Genomic DNA, 21,601 nt, shown 5'->3' with positions numbered 1-21,601 from the left:
AAACCTGACAGTCTGGAAACCTGACAGTGCAGTTGTTTTTTCTATGCCAGAGAGGGGTTCCTGGGGTATCAGCTGAGACTGAGTATAGCATCTTCCATGTTAATCCAAATGTACATTCTCCTGGCTTTACAATTCCAAAATTTCCCGGTAGTTGCTTCATACTCTTATTGGCAGGGAGAGGAAAGGAAGCTACTTCCAGCTGCTCCTTCTCTGGCTGGTGGAAGGAGAGGCATGTTTTTAGATCATGCAGTGGGTATGTCCTGGGGGGACTGTTGCTAGCAGCGGAGCCTGCTGGCACCAATATCATGAAGTGATGTATCAACTCCAGGTAGTAGCCTGAACTTTTGGGGCACAATCCATTGCTGCTGTACTATATTCCCAAAGTAGGTTTGATGCCACGGATAATTCCTCCTTAGTGTTCTGAATACGACCTGGAGGGGAACCTCCAGCCTCCAACCATGGTGGGCCTCCAACACTTAAATTAGTTGGCATTCATATGTTCTCTATAAGATTAGGATCTCATTTCCTCATTTCCTCATTGTCAAATGGGTATAATTGTTGTGGTCAGGTTCTCACCAGTTTTGATTCTGCGACTATTCCCACCCCCTGTGCTGAGTGAGAGAAGGAGTGAACACTTGCTGCTTCTGGATATCTGTCCAAAAAGTGTCCTCCTCATTGTATCTGGAAGGGGAAGAGCAGGCAGCTGATGAGCAGACAAGGTTCGGTGAGATGAACTGCCTCCACTGGGGAGACCATTGCCCTCATGTTTGGAGGCTGGGAATGCCGCAACACCCACACCCACACATCCTTGCCCCATCGGAAGAGGAAATTGCAATTTAGCCATCTCAGTTGTTCAAAAAGACTGGAACAGGCCGATGAAAGTACATCCCTGCTTTTGTTTGTCTGGTATTTCTTTTTTCCTGGAAAAATGCTGCAACTATATTACCAGCGAATTTGGGGTCATTTGAGCCATGCTCGGATTCAGGCTGGTAAGCCCTCTGGAGAATCCGGGAGCCCCTGTGGGTCATCCTGAGGGGCTCTTTCCTCAGGGTGAGGTCTTCTGGGGATGGGAACCCTGGAGACAGGCAGTGCTGCAAGAATCCTCAGAGCAAGGCACTGAGGGTAGAGGCAATAGGTGGCGAGGCAGCTTATCCTCTTCTTCAGGCAGCTGAGCATCTTGTGCTGCTGGCTGCCATCAGAAGTGGGCATCCTTTGACACCTGTGGAACTGCCTCTGCAAAAGGCCCACAGGTAAACTCTGGAGATGCCTGGTCCTGCCCTCTTCTTCTGCCTGTTCCCCCTCCCTCCTAAGTGGGCAGGAGCACGGAGAAGAGCATTTAATCTTTCCATTCCTGGTGTTTTTAAATCTATTCCTCTGCTTTAAACCCTCCTAGATTCTTTTTTATTTTGATTGTTTTTATTTATTATTATTATAAAATATTTTATTATCAAAGTTTAGGTCATGTTTGATTGTGCTGTATTCTGTACTTTTAATTGTTGTAAACCTTCTCCAGAGCTTTGTTACTGAGTGGTATAGAATCAATAAAATAATCAATAAAATGTTATATTGTGTAAATTTGGATGGTGTAAGTTGGTGACCTGCAACAGCAGGGGGTTGGACCCAATGGCCTTTTTGGCCCATTCCCTTTCTATTATTCTATGATTTTATGATAATAAAATAAAAATTGACTGTTTCATTTCTGCAGTGAAGCCAGTTTCCCCTATGGACTGCCCTTCATAACCTTGAAAACCAAAAGTATAAATCTGGCTGCCATCGGAAAATGATAAGAAACTCAGTCTAAGGTTAGCTTTTGGAAATGCTTATTGTGGATTTCTTGAAATTCTTCTATGTGTTATAACACAACATGGTACTTACTGGAGCTTGGTTCTTGCAGTGTTTGCCTCTTCCATGGCAAACTAATATATCCCTGTTTGTCCTTCAGTTAATTTACAACAGAAAGAAGTATGCAGCTACCCTTTGGAATAGCAAATATTTATCTTGCAAGATCCCACTCATTGAGCATAACATCATTGTAACTTGTTCTCTTTTTCCCATATAGGATTCAGAAAAGTAAGAGAGAAGCTGTCCTGTTGGTAAGATAGATATTTACATTTACATTTTAAAGATCTACTGAAAGGAAAGTAGATTGAAAGAGGTAGCTAATAAATGCCTGTCTGAGATTCATGTTCAGTGAACTTCAGAACCTAACTTCTACTTTTAAATACCCTAATATTTTAAAGCCAAAATGTGAACAGTTCCACAGAGATTTCTAACATTTAGAAATGTTAATATCTAATTGATTTAATTATATTTTTAACTTTTGGATTTTTAAAATGTTTTAATTGCATAATTTTTAATATTACAACCCACCTGAGTCCCAATCACTGGGAATGGGTGGAAAATAAATAAATAAATAAATGCTCTGCACTTTGAACTTTTTTTTCCTATGGGTAGGCTGTTGGAGTGGGACTCCCGCGACCTGGGTTCTAGTCCCTGCTCAGCTGTGGAGCCAACTGGGTGACTTTGGGCCAGTCACAGACTCTCAGCCTAACCTACCTCACAGGGTTGTTGCTGTGGGGATAAGATTGAGAGGAGGATTATGTGAGCCATCTTGGGTTCCTGGCAGGATATAAATATAAATACATACGTGCATCAGAAATCAACACTCGTTCCTTTTTCCAAAGTGCCTTCAAAAGAAGGGAGCATTTCCAGGCAGATGCTTTGGGATAAGAATAGATAATACCACTGAGCGATATATACATTGCCTGACTGTAGAAGTTCTCAAGTGGTAGATTGGACTGAATACAGGTATTTGTAAGGAGGTCCCCGATTGGGTGCAGTGGTTCTGGGAAGCACATAGGCTTCATGGGTTTCACGACTAAATCAAGGTGTGGAGCCTCTGGATAAATTCCCTCTAAGAGCAACATTTTCATGGTAATTTCTTTCTTTTTTCCCATTTCCTAATGTTCTTTGTTTTTTATGATGTTAAGTTTTCATTGTTCTTAATTGTTGTATACAACACCTTGAAGAAAGGGCTGGATATTAACAAACAAGGTGGTGTAGCCATGTTAATTTAGAAGTTGTGAGTCCCTTTCTTTGTCCAAATGCTTAGGACCGATGGCACGCAAGCCACTGTGGAATGGCACACATAGTGCCTACTGTGGAACATAGGCAGGTGCCCTGTGCCCAGTTCTCAGCCTCTCCACTCATCAAGTCCAGCACCATCTATTCTGGCTGGCCAGTGCTTTCTAGGGCCTCAGGAAAAGGGCTGGTCTTGCTGTTGGCTATTGCTGCGTGATCCTTTAAGCTGGGAGTGATTGAACCCAGAAGCCTTCTGCAGGTAAAGCACATGAGTTTCTGCTCTGCCAAGGTCCCTCTGTAAGGGCACAGTCAGGTTCCTCTGGCCCTTGATGTGCAGAAGACTCTGAATTCAGAAGGCATAGAGTGAGGCATGGTGAGAAAGGTCTTCATCGCTCTCACGCCTCATGCCCCACTTTTCATCTTGACAGTGATCTTGAGCAGCATGGAGGGGGCGGGCATACAGGCTGCCATGGCTGGCCTCAGCCTAGTCCCTGCTCTTTCCCGCCCTGCCCTGCCTCTCAGCACACCCCTTCTCCTCCTCTCTGTGGCCAGTTGGTGACCTCAGAGAGGAAGCCGGTGAGGTTCTTGCCACACCAGCTGTGAGAGAGGCAGGGCAAGGACTCTGAACAATCCTGGGATAAGCTTTCTACTCCTGATTATGTCAGAAGGCCCAAGGATTGCACCCCAAGTCCCTGCGGTGTTCACAGCTACTGGCATGGAAGAAGTCCGGGCCCAATTTAAGGTGCTGGTTATGACCTATAAAGCCCTAAACAGTTTGGGTCCTGGATACCTGAAGAAGCGCCTTCTCCCCTGTGTGTCCTCCTTGAAAGAGATCAGGAGGTTGATGAGGAGGGCCTTCTCTGTGGTGGAATACACTCCCCAGAGAGGTTTGCCTGGTGCCAACACTTCTTTCCTTTTGGCGCCAGGCGAAACCCTTTTTATTCTCCCAATATTTTAATAGTTAAATTGTTTTAATTTGAGGTTTTACACCGAATACTACATGCTGTGATATTTTTAAACTTACTTTCATTTTTACTTTATTTTATCAATATTGTCGTAAACCGTCCCAAAGACGTTTATGATGGTACAGTACAGAAAAGTTGAAAGAAAGAAAGAAAGAAAGAAAGAAAGAAAGAAAGAAAGAAAGAAAGACGCATTAAAATTGCAGGGCTACAATGGAATCCACCATCACTCCGGTAGCTGCCCTGAATGTTAAGCAATGCTGTGATTCTGTCTCCCTGATTCAGATGGGCTGTGAGTTTAAGGTGGTATCCTGCGCATGCCGTTCTGGACCCATCTTGCAGCAGACTGCTGTATACATGCAGTTCTGGTTGGCTCAGCCTTCCCCAGCCAAATGCCCTCCAGGTGTTTTAGAGTACAGCTCCGATTAACCCCAGTAAGCATGAAGGTAGGGCCCAATCCCTAAGGAGGACCATGAGGCTGGGTTTAGTCCTTTTTTGCTCACCCTCACCCCAAAATAATTAGCACCATGGCTACTGATACAGGCTTGATAACTTGAGAGCTTCCTGCTGCACATAACTGTGGTTCAGCTGGGGCCTATGTTCTTCATGGTACTCCAACATCAATTCAGAGTTTCTATCATTTAGAAAAACATGATTGCCCCTCTTCTCCCCTTGTTCCCTTCTTTTCTTTCCCTATTCCTCCTTTTATGATGCCTGGCAGGTAGTTCGAAGTAAACAGTGAGAACAATGACTCCATGTGCATGCGCAATACATGAGCATCAGGGAGGACTGAGCCACTGTTCCTCCAGCTGAAATTTCGGGGAGCATAAGAAGACTCTTTGATATGGAGAAAGATGCTCTCATGGAAGAAAAGCAGCCTGGTGCACTCCTCAGCAGAAGGCATGTGCTGCCTGCTTATTTCTGCATTGCTTCCTACACTGCAATGCATGCGCCCTTTCAGGCCCGCTTCTGTGTGAAGTGTCCTCTCTCCATATGACTGTCTTGACAAGGGCGGCTCTGGGTTAATGGGCCCTCAGCCAGGTAGTCTCTGGTGCCACCATCAGCTGCAGTGACTTGGCAGTGATGGATAAATATGGTGGGAAGCAGCTAAGCCTGGGAAGCTCCTTTCTAGTAATTTACATATTAATAATAATTGCCTATTATTTTTCTTGTTCATTCCCTCTGTAGGTTCTCTGCCCTGCTCTTCCCCTTCTGAGGGGTTAATGAACAAACAGCTAAATTCTGGGGCAAGCAGTTTATAACAAGAACAGATAAGTCAACCTTCTCCAACTTGGTGCGCAAATTCTTTTCAGCCCCAGTCAGCATGACCAATGGATGGGGATGCTGGGAGTTGTAGTCTAAAACAGCTGGGGGTTATCAGGTTGGGGAAGACTGGTATAAATAAATTTAGGAAGCTTGCCTTGCCTTTAAAAGGGTACCATGGAATCCCAAGCTCAGTTCACAGATGAAATCACTGAAGCACGGAATTGATTCACTGCACACCAGAGAATCACCACTTCCACTAATAGAGCAAGAGAGCACTTTCTTTAGCCTCAGACATGCTCCTAGAAATGGATTGTACTAGTAAGTTCTGATCTGGAGCATGTTACAGCCCTTATTATCCCACTTCCTTGAGCAAAATTCACCCAGAAAGATGACTTCCCACGCACAGAAAAGCTATTCTCATTCTACATTTCACTTAAAAATCTGCAAAATACTGCACACAGGAAACACTGTTTTGATTCCCCCTTGCTTCTGTTCATGGGGGAAATTTAAAGGATGACTCGTGGGTACTAGCAGCTACCTCGGGTTCCCCTTGCTGATGCCAAGCTGGGTACCAAAAGCAAGCAAGCCTGCCTCTTGGCCAAGGTGCTCCACATTTGGGGTTCCCCGAGTCCACTTGACAATTAGAGAAATGGTTCAGGGCAGCACCTCCTTGATGTCTGGTGTGTTTTGGGGGAAGCTTTGGCGTGTGGTGTCCAACCATTTCCCAAGTAAGTACTGTATCTGAACCCAATATCTGGCTCAGAGGCATTCATGGGAAGTAAATCCAGCAGGGTTGGAGGCCCTTACTTTGCTTTGAAGTGACCTCAGCAGGAGAGGAACAACACCCATATTCACCAAATCACACCCTGTCACCTATTCACTCGCCTGAGTAAGGCTGCTTGCTTTGTTGTGCTGCACCTTGTGCAGAATGCAGGTGCCATGAAAAGCCCATCTCATTCCCTTTGAAGGTGGTTCAAAGCACTGATTGGTTGTTTTGAAGCTGCCATCATCACAGAAATATTGTTTGTATTTCTTCTTAAAGCAATCTCCCCTGCCTCCCCTCCTGGGAGCGCAAGAGGGCTAACGATAGAATGCATACATTGAACAATTGAAAACTTCCTTCTGATGTTAAACAAGCCACCACTAAACATTAAAGCACAGAAACAGCAACCGATGATAAAATAACTGCCATTAAAATGTTTGAGAAAGACAGAAGCCAACAGCATGTTAAACACACTGGATGCCATCCTTAAAAGGAAGGTCTTTGCCAGACTACAAAAAGACCTGGTCTACCTGTTCCAAAGAAGCTGTATTTGCTTCCAGTATTGTACACTGCTAGGTTCAAAGTGTTGGTTCTGACCTACAAGTCCCTAAACTACTAAAGATCTTAGGTTTTATTAACATTCAGCGCCAACATAAGACCTATGTATTCACCCAGTTTTTTTTTTTTTTAATAAATCTGTGTTGCAGTCTTTGTGCATCACTAACTCAAGAACTGGGGACCTAAGGGCCAAACTCAATTTAGGCTCAGTTCTTAGGGGACACATGATTGGTTGGTTGGTTAATTATATTTAAATCCTGCCTTTTTTCCTTTGCGGAACTCAAGGTGGCACACGTAATTCTCCTACTCTCCGTCTTACCCTCGCCACAACACTGTGAAGTAGCTCAGGCTGAGTCTAAGTCTGGCCCAGTCACGCAGTGAGTTTTGTGGCTGGAAGGGAACTAGCAACTGGATTTCCTAGATCCCAGACTAACACCTTAACTGTGCGGCCAGAAGCTGAAAGCACACAAAACAAAACAAAAGAAAACCCAGCATATTTCATCTTGAAGTTTCTGCTGTCCAGGAATAAGCCTTAATTATTATTATTATTATTATTATTATTATTATTATTATTATTATTATTATAACATTTCTATGCCGCCCCTTGCCGAAACCCCGGGGCGGCTTACAACATGATAAAATACATTGAAATACAATAGTAAGCATTTCAACCTTTTAGAATGAGGGAAACAAAGTGCAAGAGCCAGGAAATTACTAAGCGACCAACGGTTGGCTCAAAGGGGAGGGGCTCGGGAAGGCATTGCTCTGGGCTGCTCTGGCCCCCCGGGCTAGAATTGTCTGAATTTGTGACCTAATCAGTCTAGAAATATTTTACTATTTCTGTAGAATCCCAACATGCCTTTCTGGTCTGCAGAACTGTCACTTTTTGGAGGCTAAAGGGGCCTTTGCGTTGGTTGAATAAATTAATAAATGTGGCATTCTCATTCAGTATTTAAAGGTCTGCAAATACAACAGTTTTCCTTTTAAGTATGATATAAGTTGGAAAGAGCTTTAGCATAACCATGATTGGACCCCAGGCAAAGTATGCCATGCTATCTGTATGCAGGATTAAATTTACCCGGTGTCTTTGGGTAGGCCTCCCTGCTTAACTTAGCACAGCATGGTGCTGTGAAGATAAAATGGAAAATCCTCATTCATGCTACCCTAAGAAAAAAAGATTGGAGATACAATAAAATGATAAATAAACTGTGGGGGAGATCTGGTGCTCCCCACAAATACCCATATCCAGTCCTATCTTCCTTTTATCTGCAAGAATAATTCTATTTCTGTCTGTCTGTCTATGCCCACCAGGTAGAAGCTCACTGCTAAACTGCAACATGAAAGCTAGACTTTTTCTTGCCTTATTCGTACTGTGCACCAAGAGGTGCTTATCCAATGGAACAGCGGAAGTTTCATCTGAAAATCTCTGGCTTCTCAATGACACAGATCAACAGTATCCTGATATTATTGCTCCAGATCCATTTGAAGAAACCTCTGCTCCAGCGTTCTCCATGCACAATTTCACTGAGAAGATCACCAACTTTGGATTCAATCTCTACAGGAAAATTGCAATGAAACATGACAACAATGTCTTCTTCTCTCCATTGTCCATGTCCTTCACTTTGGCAGCCTTCTTGTTGGCTTCCAGTGGGGAAACGCACAACCAAATAGCTGAATGTCTAGACCTCCACCTTCCGAATGGAAGAGAGAATGAGTTTCTAGCTTTGTTCCAACAGCTAAGGGATAACTTCACTAAGAATGAAGACTTCACTCTTTTGCAAACCAGTTTCTCTTTTATCCAGAAAGATTTCCAAATCAGGGACATCTTCCTTAACTTGTCCAAGCAATACTTCGACATGGAATTTCTGTCAGTTGATTTCCGCAACTCTACTCTTGCAAAAAACATTGTCAATGAGCACATTAAACAAAGGCTGAGAGGGAAAATTCCTATGCTGTTTGACACTTTTGATCAGCAGACTAAAATCATTCTGATGAATTACATTCTCTTTAGAGGTAAGTGCTTCTTATATCTTAGTGATGTTTGTTGTTTTTTTAAAATCAGAAATGAACAAACTCATCAGTGGCTAATTGTACAGAATGGCTGATCTGAAGAAAAGTTGGATGGTATTGGGAAAGCTTCCCATTGCTGGTTTCACAAATCCTGCTGCCATAAAAGATGTGCTGGCACTGGCTGGTTTGAACCCAATGGACTTTCTGCCCGCTTCTAATCTGATTATCAGAAATTGGCTGGGTTAGGGTTTTTCTGTAGACTTCCATCTCTAAGAAGGGACATAGTTTGCACATTTTTGAAACACTAAAGAAATTTGCACAAATTGCACTTTTTATGCAATTTGCACAAATCACAGTATTTTATTTATTTAAATGATTTCTATGCTGCCCCCATTTGCAAAAAGCCTTGGGGCGGCTTACAACATAAATAAACAATTATATCATTAGCCTTAAAATTAAAATTAGCCAACATAAACAATTATTTTGCACACATTACACGAGCCCATAGCTGCAAAGCACATGATTTCGTATGAGTTGCATACAGTCTGCTGATTTGCACAAACTGGCATCTGAAAAACTTGTGGCCATTACACAGTTAGTGCAAATTGCATAAGGATATGCATTTGGGCAGAATACCTGCAGGAGGATGAAGAGGGAAGGAAGTGGGGAGGTGGCTTCAGAGCCCTGCTGCTCCCAGTCATCGGTTGTGTGCGTCTTATTTTGTTCCACTGTATTTGGAACATGTTTTGCCATGTAAAGCTGCCTATTGACTGGCTTCACACAACACAAGAAACCACAGCGGCTCATAAGCCAGGGGTGGCTTGTCATATTGTCTGAGCCTAGCAGAACTGGTTAGCTCTGGTCAAACACAGCTTAAAAGCTTCTGTCATTCATCCTGTGGTGGGAACCCTGCCACTGGGTGCGTGCAGACTTCCATTCGTGCCTTCCAATAAGTTAAGAGGACCGTGGGATGTAACAGAGCCTGCCATTGCACCTCCTCCTAGCCAAGCATTCAGTGACTGTGGATTGGAGGTGGGAATAGGGCTCATCTCCAAGGTAGGAGCCAGCCGTGCCACCCCTATATAGGCTTTACATCATTGCCGAATTGCACGTCACACTGACAATCAGGGCTGGCTGCCCTCCATGCATTTCTGTCCGCCTCTTTGATAGCTAAAGGAAGGGACTGCAAAGGAACATTTCCACCACTGGGTGTCGCTTTGCAGAAATCCTTCAAAAGGGTTCTGCTCCATGGCAACCAAAGAGCCATTGCAATTAAATATCCCCTAATCCCTCTTCTATATTTTTAGCTCTGGTTCTGGTCTTCACCTCCTTCACTTTAATTGCTGAGCCAGAATTAAAGAGTGCTGGTGGGAGAAGAGGAAGGGCAAGCATGGCCGCTGGCCTGTGCACCATCCATGGTTTGAATTCTGTTGGGTCCAGTGGGATTTAAGCAGCCTAAAAGGGTACAGGAGGGCACCATTTTCAATTAAAGAGTGAGCCTGGCAGGAACCAGAGGGCACTGATAAAAATGGAGTGGCAATTGTTTTTAAGAGACCGGAAAGCACTGCGATGTAGCCATGGATTCTGTCCCTTGCATTGTTTTCCCTTCTGGTCTAAGAACGCCTGTCCTACAAAACCAGTTTGACTGAAGATGACCATGCAGTTGGTGAGTTCTGCATGGGCAGTCCCTTCATTGCATCACTTTGGGAAAAAGGCATTTTCAGATCTGCTCCTGTTATGCCAGACTCACTTCAGTTTCTCTGGGTAGTATATTTGAACTTTGGCTATGAGAAGCATGCATAATCCTTAAGGAAGAGCTTGACTGTTATTAGGAACATAATAACGAGAATTACCTAGAAGATGCTTTCTATTTTGCTCTTCCAGATGGTGTCTCAGAATGTGTGTCCTAAGTGATAGGTGTGTGTCTGCTCAGATATCATGACTTCTGTGAGTTAGCTGAGCCTGCACCTGGAGGATGAAATCCCTATACATTGCTTGATGTGTACTTCCTTTTGCATTCGCAGTTACATGCCACACCTTCCCTTCTCTAAAAAGGGATGGTTAAGCACAGATCAGAACAAGCAGACTATGTCATTGGTTAAAGAATCTGCAAACAACAGTGCATAGGGGATAGCAAGTATGTAATAAGCGCTTAATGTAGAAAAGCTTTGCACAGCTATAGCCTAAGATTCTGTATGGGTCTGATCCAAAAAAAAGCCTTTTGCAGATGGAAGGGCTCCTTCCATCTGCAAAATGCTTTCCATCCCATGCAGCTTTTCTGCCAGGGGGAGGGATGGAGGAGGAAAAATTGACTTGAAAATCTGATCCAGACTATTGCAGAACCCTCTAGAAAGGCGGAACAATTGATGTTGGGCCTGCCAAGGGAGAGGGAGTTTTTCAGAGCAAATTACTCTCCTTTCTGCCAGAAGGAATACTGGGAGTGGAAGAAAGAGGATGCTCCCTCTGGCAGAATAGAAACTCTGAATCAACCCCCTGCCTTGCAATAATGGAGAAGCTCTGCACTCTGATACATGAAATGCAGAAAATCAGTAGTGCCTCTTGCTAGTTCTTCAAGGGGAGCTGGACTGAGTTCTCCCCACTGAACAGCTGGTTGGCAGAATAAATCATTGGTTCTCTAACAGGGTGAACAACCCTGCAGCTCCCCAATGAAAGGAACCTCATGTGCTGCTCCTATTATGCCATGCAATTAGCCAGAGAATTACACTCCGTTCACATTGAAATAGTAGGGCTGCAGTTTAGCTGAGGCTGCATACTTTTAAGACCCATTCATTTTTATAGGAGGGTTAAGCATCAGTTGAAATAAATGGACTTTGTTTGGATTTTCCTGAAATTTCCCAGAACAAATATAGATTATGTCAATGTTGTTAAATTAATGGCTGGCTTTCTGTATATTCTCAGGCAAATGGCTGCATCCATTTTCTTCCAAGTTCACAGAAGTGGAACCCTTTCATATAGACAAATATAGGACAGTCCATGTGCCAATGATGTTCAAGACAGAGAAATTTGCTTACACAGAAGATAAAAACTTGCAGTGCACTGTGCTCAAGCTTCCATACAAAGGGAATGCACACATGCTGATTGTCATGCCTGAGAAGGGGGCTGATTATATGTCCATTGAAGACCATGTAACGAGTGAACTTGTGGAGTCTTGGCTCAAAACCATGCAGACCAGGTACAAGCCATCGCTGAAAAGTCATGCTTTTCATTGCTGATGTACTAGGTTCAGAACGTTTAGAGGGAATCGGAATCCTGGCTCAAAGGGGACCATGGGGGTAGAAGGAAAGAAGGAAGGATTGGTAACAGAGTAAGGAAGGAAGCGGAGGAAGAGATGGGATTAGGCAACTGGTGTTCGTCATGTTCTCCCAACGCTCATTGTGTTCAGTAATCCTGAAAAGGGATGAGGTCAAGGCCAGCCCTACTGGTAGGCAGTCACCTGAGGTGGCATGTGCTGGTGGCAGCAAGGAAAGGCCTCCTGACTTTTCCTCTCTGGGGATGCTATTCAATCTGTCCTGGACCTCTTGAACAAGCTTGCTGCCTCTGCTATGGAGGTGGCCTTTATCCCATTGCAAGAGTTGAATGAATTGCTGCTGCTGACGCAGCCAGGTCCTGTATGTGCAATGGAGAAGGAGTATAACCTTGCCATTTGTCGCAGGCAGCAAATATCTTGGGCCACTCTAGATAATCCAATGATATTTAAAAATAGTTTTCCTAGTAGAACCATAAAACTAAAAATCAGCTCTGAGATCATCTAATTTAACCCTCTGTTGATTAATGGAATCTGCGGATTCAGTCTGCTTCTGCTGAAAAGCCCCTAACAATGGAGCATCCACCACCTTCTGGAGCACTCTGCTCTGTGTCAAATAGATCATCCACCCAAGAAGTTCATCCAAATATACAGTCAGGAAAACTCATCTTTCAGGTCTTACCCTCTGAAATGGCAGAATACACATTTGCTGTGCCATTTATGAAGATGGCTATCCAATGAGTTCTTAGTTGTTTCTGCTCCAGGTTAAACATTCCCAGATGCTTTAACCATTCCTCATAAGATTTGGTCTTCAGGTCATTCATTATCTTTGAATTTCTAGGCTCAAATTTGCTACAGCATCCAAAGATTCTGAGCAGCATGGGAACTAAATCCACTCATGGTCAATTTGCAAAATTTCTTGCCTCCATGACACTCAGCCAACATACACAATAGCCAGCTTTAGCACATTCTCCATTCAACTCATGCTTATGTTTGTTTGCTTTATAGGAAAACGGAAATTTACTTTCCAAAGTTCAAACTAGACCAGACATATTACATGGAACAGATGCTTCAAGAGATGGGAATTAAAGATCTTTTCTCTTACAAAGCAGACCTGAGCAACCTCACAGATCAGAAATATGCAAAGGTATCACAGGTAAATATGAGTACTTAACCTGGAGAACATGCCATCCAACACAGCAGTTCTAATGGACCCAGCCTAAAGATCTTCGTATCTTGTGTCCCAATTGCTGGGACTCAGGAGAATAAAGATAAAGAGATAAAGATGCAGTGTACCAAGCACAGCTGCCAGTTTAGGCAGCACTGATACTCCTTTGGGGACACTGTGGGAAAGGGAAGCAGAATCTCACAGCTCCCAAAGAGATGGTTTGTGCAACCCGAATTGACGGTGCTTGCACTGGTTTGGTGGTGCAGGCACCTCCGTGTTGCAGCCAGGAGCTACAAATGACTGGTTCTGCCAATATGTGTTGGATTGGAGTTTGAGGGAGGGGATTTGCCATGGCAGAATCCAGTCCAGAAGAGTGAGCAGAATCCTGTTTCAGGTGTGTTGATCAGTGGGAGCAGAATGGGACAAATACCTACTTTTTGCATATGATATTAATTGTGCGATCTGGGCTACTTTTTTGTTCTGTATACACCATTCAGGAGGGAGCCTTGGGAAAATTAAGGGCACAACCCTACACACATTCTGTACAATGTTCGGAGTGCATTGTGCTAATCAAACAGCATAGAAATGCTTTAAATAAATATTTATTTATTTATGATATTTATATGCCGTCCTATTGCAAAAGCCTCAGGACAGCATATAATAATGTTTATGTATGCTTATATTATTCTCTGTCTAAATAAATGTTCAGACAGAGAAAAGTCCTACAGCTTCCACCTTTCTCCAGCCACCATGCTGGCTGAGGAATGTGGAGAGCTGTGGGACTTCGGCTGTCTGAATACGGAGAGAACTACTCCCTAGTTCTTTTTCTGCCTGCCGCCGTCCAAACAAAAATCAACTTTCTGAAACTGTTGCTCGTATTTCAAAGGAAGCTCCTCCCTCCACCTTCTCACCAGCTTCCTGGCTTCTGGACAAAAATGTATCTGGGATTTGCTTTTCATGCATTCCTTTCCACATCTACTTTGGCCCTCAGAAGTTAACTGGCTAGAATAAATAATACACTGGATAACTGACACAAACAAACAGAGTGTAGAACCAGGTTATCTGGAAGTGTCCCAAAATGGATAAAGAGCCACCAGCCCCTAGGATATTCCAGCCCGCACCAATCCCTGGCAGCAGAGTATTGAGGCAAACTGCTACACAGCAGCCTATGGGAATGTCTTGAATCCATGGCATCGAAGCCATGGATACTTCATCATGAATTTTCCCATGTCGCACCATCAGGATCTTGCAGGATATTACAGCTTTAAGGTTTAATGTCTCTTCCTGGGTAACTTGGTAAAAAACATAATTAAAGACAAAAGTATCAGTTATATACAACTTGAAGCCATTTCAACATGAACGGAGAATGGGGATCATGTGTATTTCCAATGAGTTAATTTCCAGTTGATTTGCATTTATCCTTGTTGATGTAGAGACAGGCATATTGGAAAGGATGTAAGGCCATTGAGAGGAAATGCAAAGACCTTGCTGTGACTTCATATGCATTTCCAACCTTCTTAGATACTCCAAAGATCTGTTATTCACGTTGATGAAAGAGGAACGGAAGCCGCAGCAATCAGTAAATCAGAAGTCATGGCATTTTCATTGCCTCTTACCATCCGGGTGAATCAGCCATTCCTATTCATGATCTATGACGGACATCTCAAAGTTTTGCTGTTTGTGGGAAGAGTTACCAACCCGATGGAGCTGTGAATATAAGCCAAGCATTTCTATTTGGTATGTCCTATTCCTACAGCTCCCTTAAGCATAAAACTACATGCTACACTAAGAATGCTTTTTTTAAAAAAATGCTAGCCCTGGCCACTTACTTTATTGTGCTGGTCCTTGGGAACTCCATGTTGATTAACACCATAGTGACCAGAAAATTATGTGTGGAAAATTATGTTTCTCCCTACTTCATCCCACCAAAAAAACCCTTCCACCCCCCAGTAGCTATGCTTTGCTTCCAAAGGTGCTTTTTGCTGTAAATAGCACCCCGGGGGAAAGTAGCAGCTTGGGGCAGGGTGATTTTTTGACCAAAAGGAAAGAAGTGATACCTTCCCCTTTGGAGGGTACGGCACAGGGAAACCCTCTTTCAGCATTCTTTTTTGAGTTATGCTTGGAACCCCTGTTGTGTGTCATAAGACTAAATAGAATTCATGGATTCTGTACCATTGCCTAGAATAGAAAATATTATCTGTCCTGATGATCTTGTATTGTTTCTTTTGGAACTTCAGCTGTCAATTCCTCTTTGATGCAGCAGACCGGCACTTGTGGACTTTTGTCAGGATGCTCAATTAACTGTTCACAGTCTGAATGCTGTTCATTGGAGATACAGTCCCCACAATTTATTGCAAACTAGCATTTCAGGGCTGTCAGAACCATATTAACTATCTCGATATTCCCAGAGCTAAATCTCAAACGACTAAGCTTAATATAACCAACTGACTAGTGAGATCAACCTTGAATCTCTGAGACAAAGTAAACATACTTATTATTGTATTACGTTTATACCTCAGTTTTCTTCCTCTTGCAAGGAACCCAAGGCAGCTTACAAAGTTCTTGTTCTCTCCATTTTATCCTCACATCAACAGCCCTGTGAGGTGGGTTGGCCTGCGAGTGACTGACCCAAAGTTGCCCAGTGAGCTTCATGGCTGAATGGGGACTGGAACCCAAAACTCCCAAGTTCTAGTCTAACCAGCATGTCACATCTGAGCACAATCCTTCCTGCAGAGGCACATAAGCTTCCAGACATACCTTCCAGCAGCAATTCCTGCAGCCGCAGCTCCTTGACCAGGCATTTCATCTAGACAGCTGATTTTGGACATTTTGAAGACGCATCAGGGAGAGGCACCAATAAGAAAGAGCTTGAACTAACACCCCCAGCCTCCTCCTCTCCCTGGCATGCCCCTTTTCCCTCCTCTTGGAGAGCGAGTTATGTCCTCAGAGAGGCAGCTGGTACAGTTCTTTCTGCACCGGCAGTCAGTGAGGGAAGTGGAGCAGGGGGTCAGTCTTTGGAGTCTCAGCTCCAAGTCTGGTGGACCTCACAGCAGGGGCCTAAAAAAAAAAACTTATGGCCCTCACATGCAACAACAGGAGGCCATAGGATTGCACCCTTCAAATGGATACTATACCCCGCAATTATGTGTGTTTTATGAGGAATTCCTCTTTTTTAAAAACACAATTCCTTGTTTCATACATTCCACCACAGGTATCTTTGAAAAGAATGCAGCTTCGACTTAAAGAGAGTGGATTTGGTTTCCCTGGTCTCATTGTACATCATCAGGCTTTTCTTTTGCTTTGCACTAAATTTTGGTCTTCACCTAAATTCCCCTTCTGGGCAGTTTTGGAACCCTCGTGCCTGGACCATCTGTCCAAATGGATTGTACTTGGTTCTCAGTTTACAAAAATAGATACCTCCTTTAGTTGAAGTGGTAAGAGAGATGTAACATACAATAGCACATTAGTTGCAGTTTGATACATTTCCCCATGCCAAATTAACCTTACAGGGAAACCCAGAACTAAAAATAGGTAAGAAAATGCTCATATGACAGACCTGGATGCTTAAGTAGATAATTACTCGTGGAAGTTGATAACTTTCTGTCTATGCTAAATATAGCCTGGCCTCAAAGCCAATACATTCATTTGAATCATTTGTTGGAATTGAAGTTTGCTCCTGCAGCTTTGGTGCTCTAGAGTCTCCTTCACTTTTAGAATTAAGACTCATCAGATATATCAATCTATGTTTGTATAAATGGTGTAGGTCAGCTTTCCCCAGCCTTGTGCCTTCCAAACATTTTTGGACTGCAGCACCCAGAATTTCTAGTCAATGGACCTGCTGGATGGGAATTCTGGGAGTTGCAGTCCAAATGCCACTGAAGACCACCAGGTTGTGGAAGGTTGCTGTAGATGAACAGGATCTTGATGATGTAGATGACAAACGGGGTCTTGAGCAAAAACCAGATAGTGAATTGGACTGCCATATTTCACTGAACCTATTGAATGCTGCATTATCAACCATCTGGGAAGGGTCTATGAATCTTAACTTACATCTCATTCAGCAAAAACTTCTATTCTGTGTATATTAAACACCATAATAAAGGCTTGGCTAAGTTGGCTAAGTTGGAGATGTGATACAACTAATGCTTCTTTCACTCATATGTAAATAAATAAATAAATATTGGCAATGTCCAACAGCTGTCTCCTTCTCCGGGAAGCTATAAGATGGATAAATTTTGTGTTGGAAAACTTTTCAGTACGTGTTCTACTTAAATATATGCCCATCTACTGAAATCTAATGCAAGGTCAATGCAAACAGATTTTCTATATCTTTAGGACAGCTAAATGACTGATACTACAATACTGGAAGGACAAACAGTCAGCCTTGATAACACAATGGATTGAGGACCCGTTGACTCTTTTGACCTTTGAACAGCTGGTATGAGGATGCCACGTATGCATGGAGAAATACACCAATGTGGGGCTTATCTTTGTCGAAACTTCTGCATAATTACTACTGATGGTACCATGCTTCCATATAGAGATGTAATATATAGGTGTATAAACTCCATATGCATTCATTGTAATTAATACACCTAACCTTTGTGCAAGATGAACTATTTTTATATTTTCTGCATTTCATTTTAACTTTTGAAAAGCACAAAAATATTAAAACACACACACACCTTCCCCTACCTCCCCAATCTTCCATTTTGAGTCTGTAGCTTCCATTTTGTGGGCTGCCTGTTTCTTTGACTCAGTGGATCAAGATGGGTCAAAGAATGGACACATACCCTCCTTATCAGCTTTCAGCTGCCAACTAATTAGTTGCCCAAATGTAAGCTGGGCCAAGAGCTTGTTAACTGCACCTGTCTGCACCAACACTCCTTTATAGCATGTTTGGGTAGATGAGTTAAAACACGGTATCAAGAAATATATTGTAAACAGAAGTATGTAGTGCCAAGTGTTCATTAAAACTGAATGACTAGTAGCAGAGCAAGTAAACAACTTGCCTATATTAATTGGACTGAGTCCTTTGTTTGCTATTCAGACATTGATCTCTCAGGCAGCCTTCATTGACTGACTGCTCCAGCCTGTCTTGTAGTCCAGTCCATGCTGTGTTATAAGTAACTGCTGCTAAACCCGTTGAGAGCGAGCTGACTTGCATATTGTGCACAATAAAGAGCTTTCCTCCTACACCTGGCATATTGATTTCCCTGGGATTCCAAAAAAACCTTAAACCCATGGCTGGTACAACGTACTTCTGGAGATGGGGAGACGGTACCCAGTACAAAACTACTGGTCCAAGAATGGGAAAAATCTCTTCTAAAATAGATGAATTTAGAAGAAACCAAAATGTAACAAAACAGTGTGCAAGCTTTCAGCTCTCCAAGTATAAGGAGAGCTGAGCAACTCAACACAAATTCTGAAGTGTCAGCACACGAGATATGCACACACGTGAGTTTAGCAGCAGGACAAATAATATAGGACAGCTTTTCCCCTCATTTTTCATTAATATTATTACATTGCGCTTACATTCTACCTTTTTTCCTCTTGTGAGGAGCCCAAGGAATCTTACATAGTTCTCCCGCAGTCCATTTTTATCACCACAAATACCCTGTGAGGCTAACTAGGTTGAGAGATTGTGACTGGCCCAAAGTCATCCAGTGAGCTCCATGGCCGAGAATGTGGACTTCCCAAGTCTCCAGTCCAACCTTCCAACCATCACATCACTCTGGCTCTTACAAGTAACTGTAAATAATTTACTACTGATGTAAACAAATCGCTATAAATGTCCAGGACAAACAAGCCCAATCATAGAACAGAACAAGTTCACCAGGGATGTGAGGGCTATTCAATGTATTACATGGATTGCCACAAGTACCACAATCTGCTGGTCAGACAGAAACTGAGAGTATTTGGTGTATGAGCTCCTGGTTTTCCAAGAATAAGTTGGGTCCCTTGCAGCCAATGTTGTAGAAGCTAAGAAAGGCAGAGAGATTGGTGGGAAAGACCTTCAGAGACCCGATAGTAGTCTACCAATCTGACTACTACTGATGTTATGGAACTGGGATCTTGTGCAAGGAAAGCATCATTCTGAGGAATTGGGACATGATTCTTCAGAAGGGACTCAGTCTGCAGAACTTGGGAAAATATTTTCTTGCTCAAAGCACATGCAAGCAGCTTATGGTAGTGGAAGATTTTGTCATTAGATATTTGGCAGAATTTGTGTAAGTGTGTGAACTAAATGGTAAATCTCCTTCCTGTTGTGAAGGTTGCAGGGATCACACAATATCTAAGCAGCTTCATAAATACTGGCGCCAGTAGCCGTGGTCCATACTGGTATGAATGACATGGGGAAATGTACTCATGATGTCCAGGAAACCAAATCTGGGTTAGGTGAAAGTTGAAATCCTAGACAATCAAGGTAGCTTTCTACCTTGCTAACTGCTCCATACTCTAGGCCAGCTGAGGAGTTTCAATGTATGGATGAGATGTTGATGGAGGGAGCAGCAGTTCAAATTCATTAGGCACTGGGAAATGGTTTGGGGTGAGCTGGGCCTGTAAAAGAGGGACAGACTCCACCTGAATCATAATGGAACCAGACAGCTGGCCCAAAACATTAAAAAGGTCACAAAGCATCTTTTCAACTGAACCTTGAGGAAAGCTGACAGGAACGAGAAACGATCCAGTTGGGTTTCATTCCTTGGAGATGAAAATGTTTCCAGTGTAAATGGGGAGGAAATGTGCCTTAAGCATCGAATGAAACAAGAAAACCAGTAAGTGTCATAGCAGTAGATGCATATGGCAGAGAAATCTGGGGAAGAACACCATAAATCAGTGATTCTTTATTAATGCCTGAAGCCTCCAAGTTGAAGAGTGAGAGCTGGTGTGTGCATTTTAAAGGAGAACCTAGATATAGTGGACATTTACAGAAACCTCGTGGAACAGAGAAGAACAGTGGGATATGGTCACCTCAGGATGTAAACACTGCAGGGAGGACCAGGCTGCTGTACTGCAGGAGAAGTTGCTCAGTACATCGAAGAAGGCATGCAGTCCAACACACTGAGAAGCTTCAGAAGGTCCTAGCCTGCCACAGAGCACCTCATGCGACAATACTGGGTTCCAGAACTAATTTAGTACTAAGAACATGCTATCTTCCCCTAGATCGGAATGCTCAAGGTCATCTTGAGATGGAATCTAGAATGATGAAGGCCTCCAGATGAAGTGTTGTAATAGTGGATCACTTCAACTGCCCTTACGTTAACTGGATAAACAGATTCGCTAAAACTGATGAAAAACAGTTACCTTATTATTTTCATGATCATATATGTACTTGCTTTTCCTGCAGATCAAAAAGAAAGCTTATCAAATGAAATCCTTTATTGGGCCTAAACGGGTTTTGCTGTATTACAGGCCATTATCTATAAGAGCTGTTACCAAGTTGCATAAATCAAAGTAACAATCCCTCCAACCTGTGAGAGAAGCTTCTGGCCACATGAAGAGTTGAGTTCAAACCGAAACAGACCCTTCCTCTCTGCCTCTTCTCAGCGTTTGAGCTCCACCTTCAGGGTAGTTCTCGCTGCTTGTGGAAATGACTGACATGATGCAACTGGTCCAGCCTTTTGGCTTCACAGAACCTCACTGGGTCTACGAACTTTCTCCCTCCTCCCTTGTTCTACAGTCTCCTCCCAGCAGCTTCTCAGTTGCTGCCTGACTTTTCAGAGTCACCTGCCAACTCCACCTTCTGCATATGGACTGCCTGGCTTGGAATGCGCTATTAGAGAAAGCAGGATCCCATCTCCACAGTTATATCCTATTGTTCTCATTTACTCTATTGCCCTTCTCTCATTTACAATTTAAGCTGACTGCCTCCTTAGTAGATCCAGTATCTTCCTGTAGCTTTAGTGTTATGCTGTCTCTGTTTCTCTCTCAGACCATGCATTAACCAGCATGCAGATGCAGTACTGCAGACAGCTGAACCAATGCTCTTTCTGCTGTCAGGCAGCTTTCAGTGGCACAGGGGTCCTGCTTGCACCAAGAGGGTCAGCAATCTATCCCTCTGAGATGCTGTCAGAATCTGTTCCATTACTTATGCTGTTCAATAAAAGTTCTGACAGTTCCTCTGTACTTGTGCTGCTGCTGCGCTCATGAGGTTTAGCACAGAGGGACCACGCATGCTTCCCAGGGATGAAGGTCTTGCTGTTGCCCTTTACACTGCAGCTGAAATGTTAGTAGGGCTCTAAGCCATAATTCCTCCCCTTCTACACTGGAAACACTTTGATTTTCCAGCCCTGCCTGGCGATTCAGGGACTGAACCTGAGACCTTCCACATGCAAAGCAGACGCTCCACCTCCTGCTTTCAGTGACTGTTACTGTAACATTAGCCTTTAATTACACAGCTAGTGTTGTGCTGTTAAATTTGCTGGTAGTGTAGTAAATATAGGATTGGCTTACCTGTGCTTTTATTTTACAAATTAAATTAAAATTGCAAATATTAGATCTATCCCACCCAAAACATGCAAGTA

At 43.2% G+C, this 21,601-nt stretch overlaps 1 protein-coding gene across 9 annotated transcripts; it reads left to right on the top strand.

Annotated features, from left to right (window-relative positions):
- Positions 1-974: 974 nt before the first annotated feature.
- SERPINA10 (serpin family A member 10) lies at positions 975-18,269 on the top strand. Of its 9 annotated transcripts, none has more exons than XM_044436773.1 (8): positions 1,170-1,250; positions 1,706-1,802; positions 2,060-2,093; positions 4,329-4,477; positions 7,942-8,643; positions 11,560-11,833; positions 12,914-13,061; positions 14,595-15,279. In XM_044436773.1, the coding sequence occupies exons 5-8, from the start codon at positions 7,968-7,970 to the stop codon at positions 14,784-14,786; spliced, it is 1,290 nt and encodes a 429-aa protein (XP_044292708.1). In that variant the 5' UTR covers positions 1,170-1,250; positions 1,706-1,802; positions 2,060-2,093; positions 4,329-4,477; positions 7,942-7,967; the 3' UTR covers positions 14,787-15,279. The 9 variants fall into 9 exon arrangements, with proteins under 9 accessions (XP_044292706.1, XP_044292708.1, XP_044292707.1 ...); XM_044436772.1 differs by having other exon boundaries at positions 4,329-4,489; XM_044436771.1 differs by lacking the exons at positions 1,170-1,250; positions 4,329-4,477 and adding an exon at positions 975-989.
- Positions 18,270-21,601: the final 3,332 nt, after the last annotated feature.

The sequence above is a fragment of the Varanus komodoensis genome, unplaced genomic scaffold, assembly GCF_004798865.1.
Source record: "Varanus komodoensis strain SLA01 unplaced genomic scaffold, ASM479886v1 scaffold3, whole genome shotgun sequence".
In the NCBI taxonomy this organism is placed as follows: Eukaryota; Metazoa; Chordata; class Lepidosauria; order Squamata; family Varanidae; genus Varanus; species Varanus komodoensis.
Note: the sequence above shows the minus strand (reverse complement) of the source record. Positions and strands in the feature narration are given on the sequence as shown.

What these genes read in the sequence shown, in the direction of transcription:
- SERPINA10 (XM_044436766.1), top strand. Translation starts at nt 5,866, where the DNA reads ATGCCAAGCTGGGTACCAAAAGCAAGCAAGCCTGCCTCTTGGCCAAGG. An exon ending in GGTGTCCAACCATTTCCCAA is followed by an intron (nt 6,038 to 7,941) that starts GTAAGTACTGTA and finishes TATGCCCACCAG; the next exon opens with GTAGAAGCTCACTGCTAAAC. An exon ending in CTCAAAACCATGCAGACCAG is followed by an intron (nt 11,834 to 12,913) that starts GTACAAGCCATC and finishes TTTGCTTTATAG; the next exon opens with GAAAACGGAAATTTACTTTC.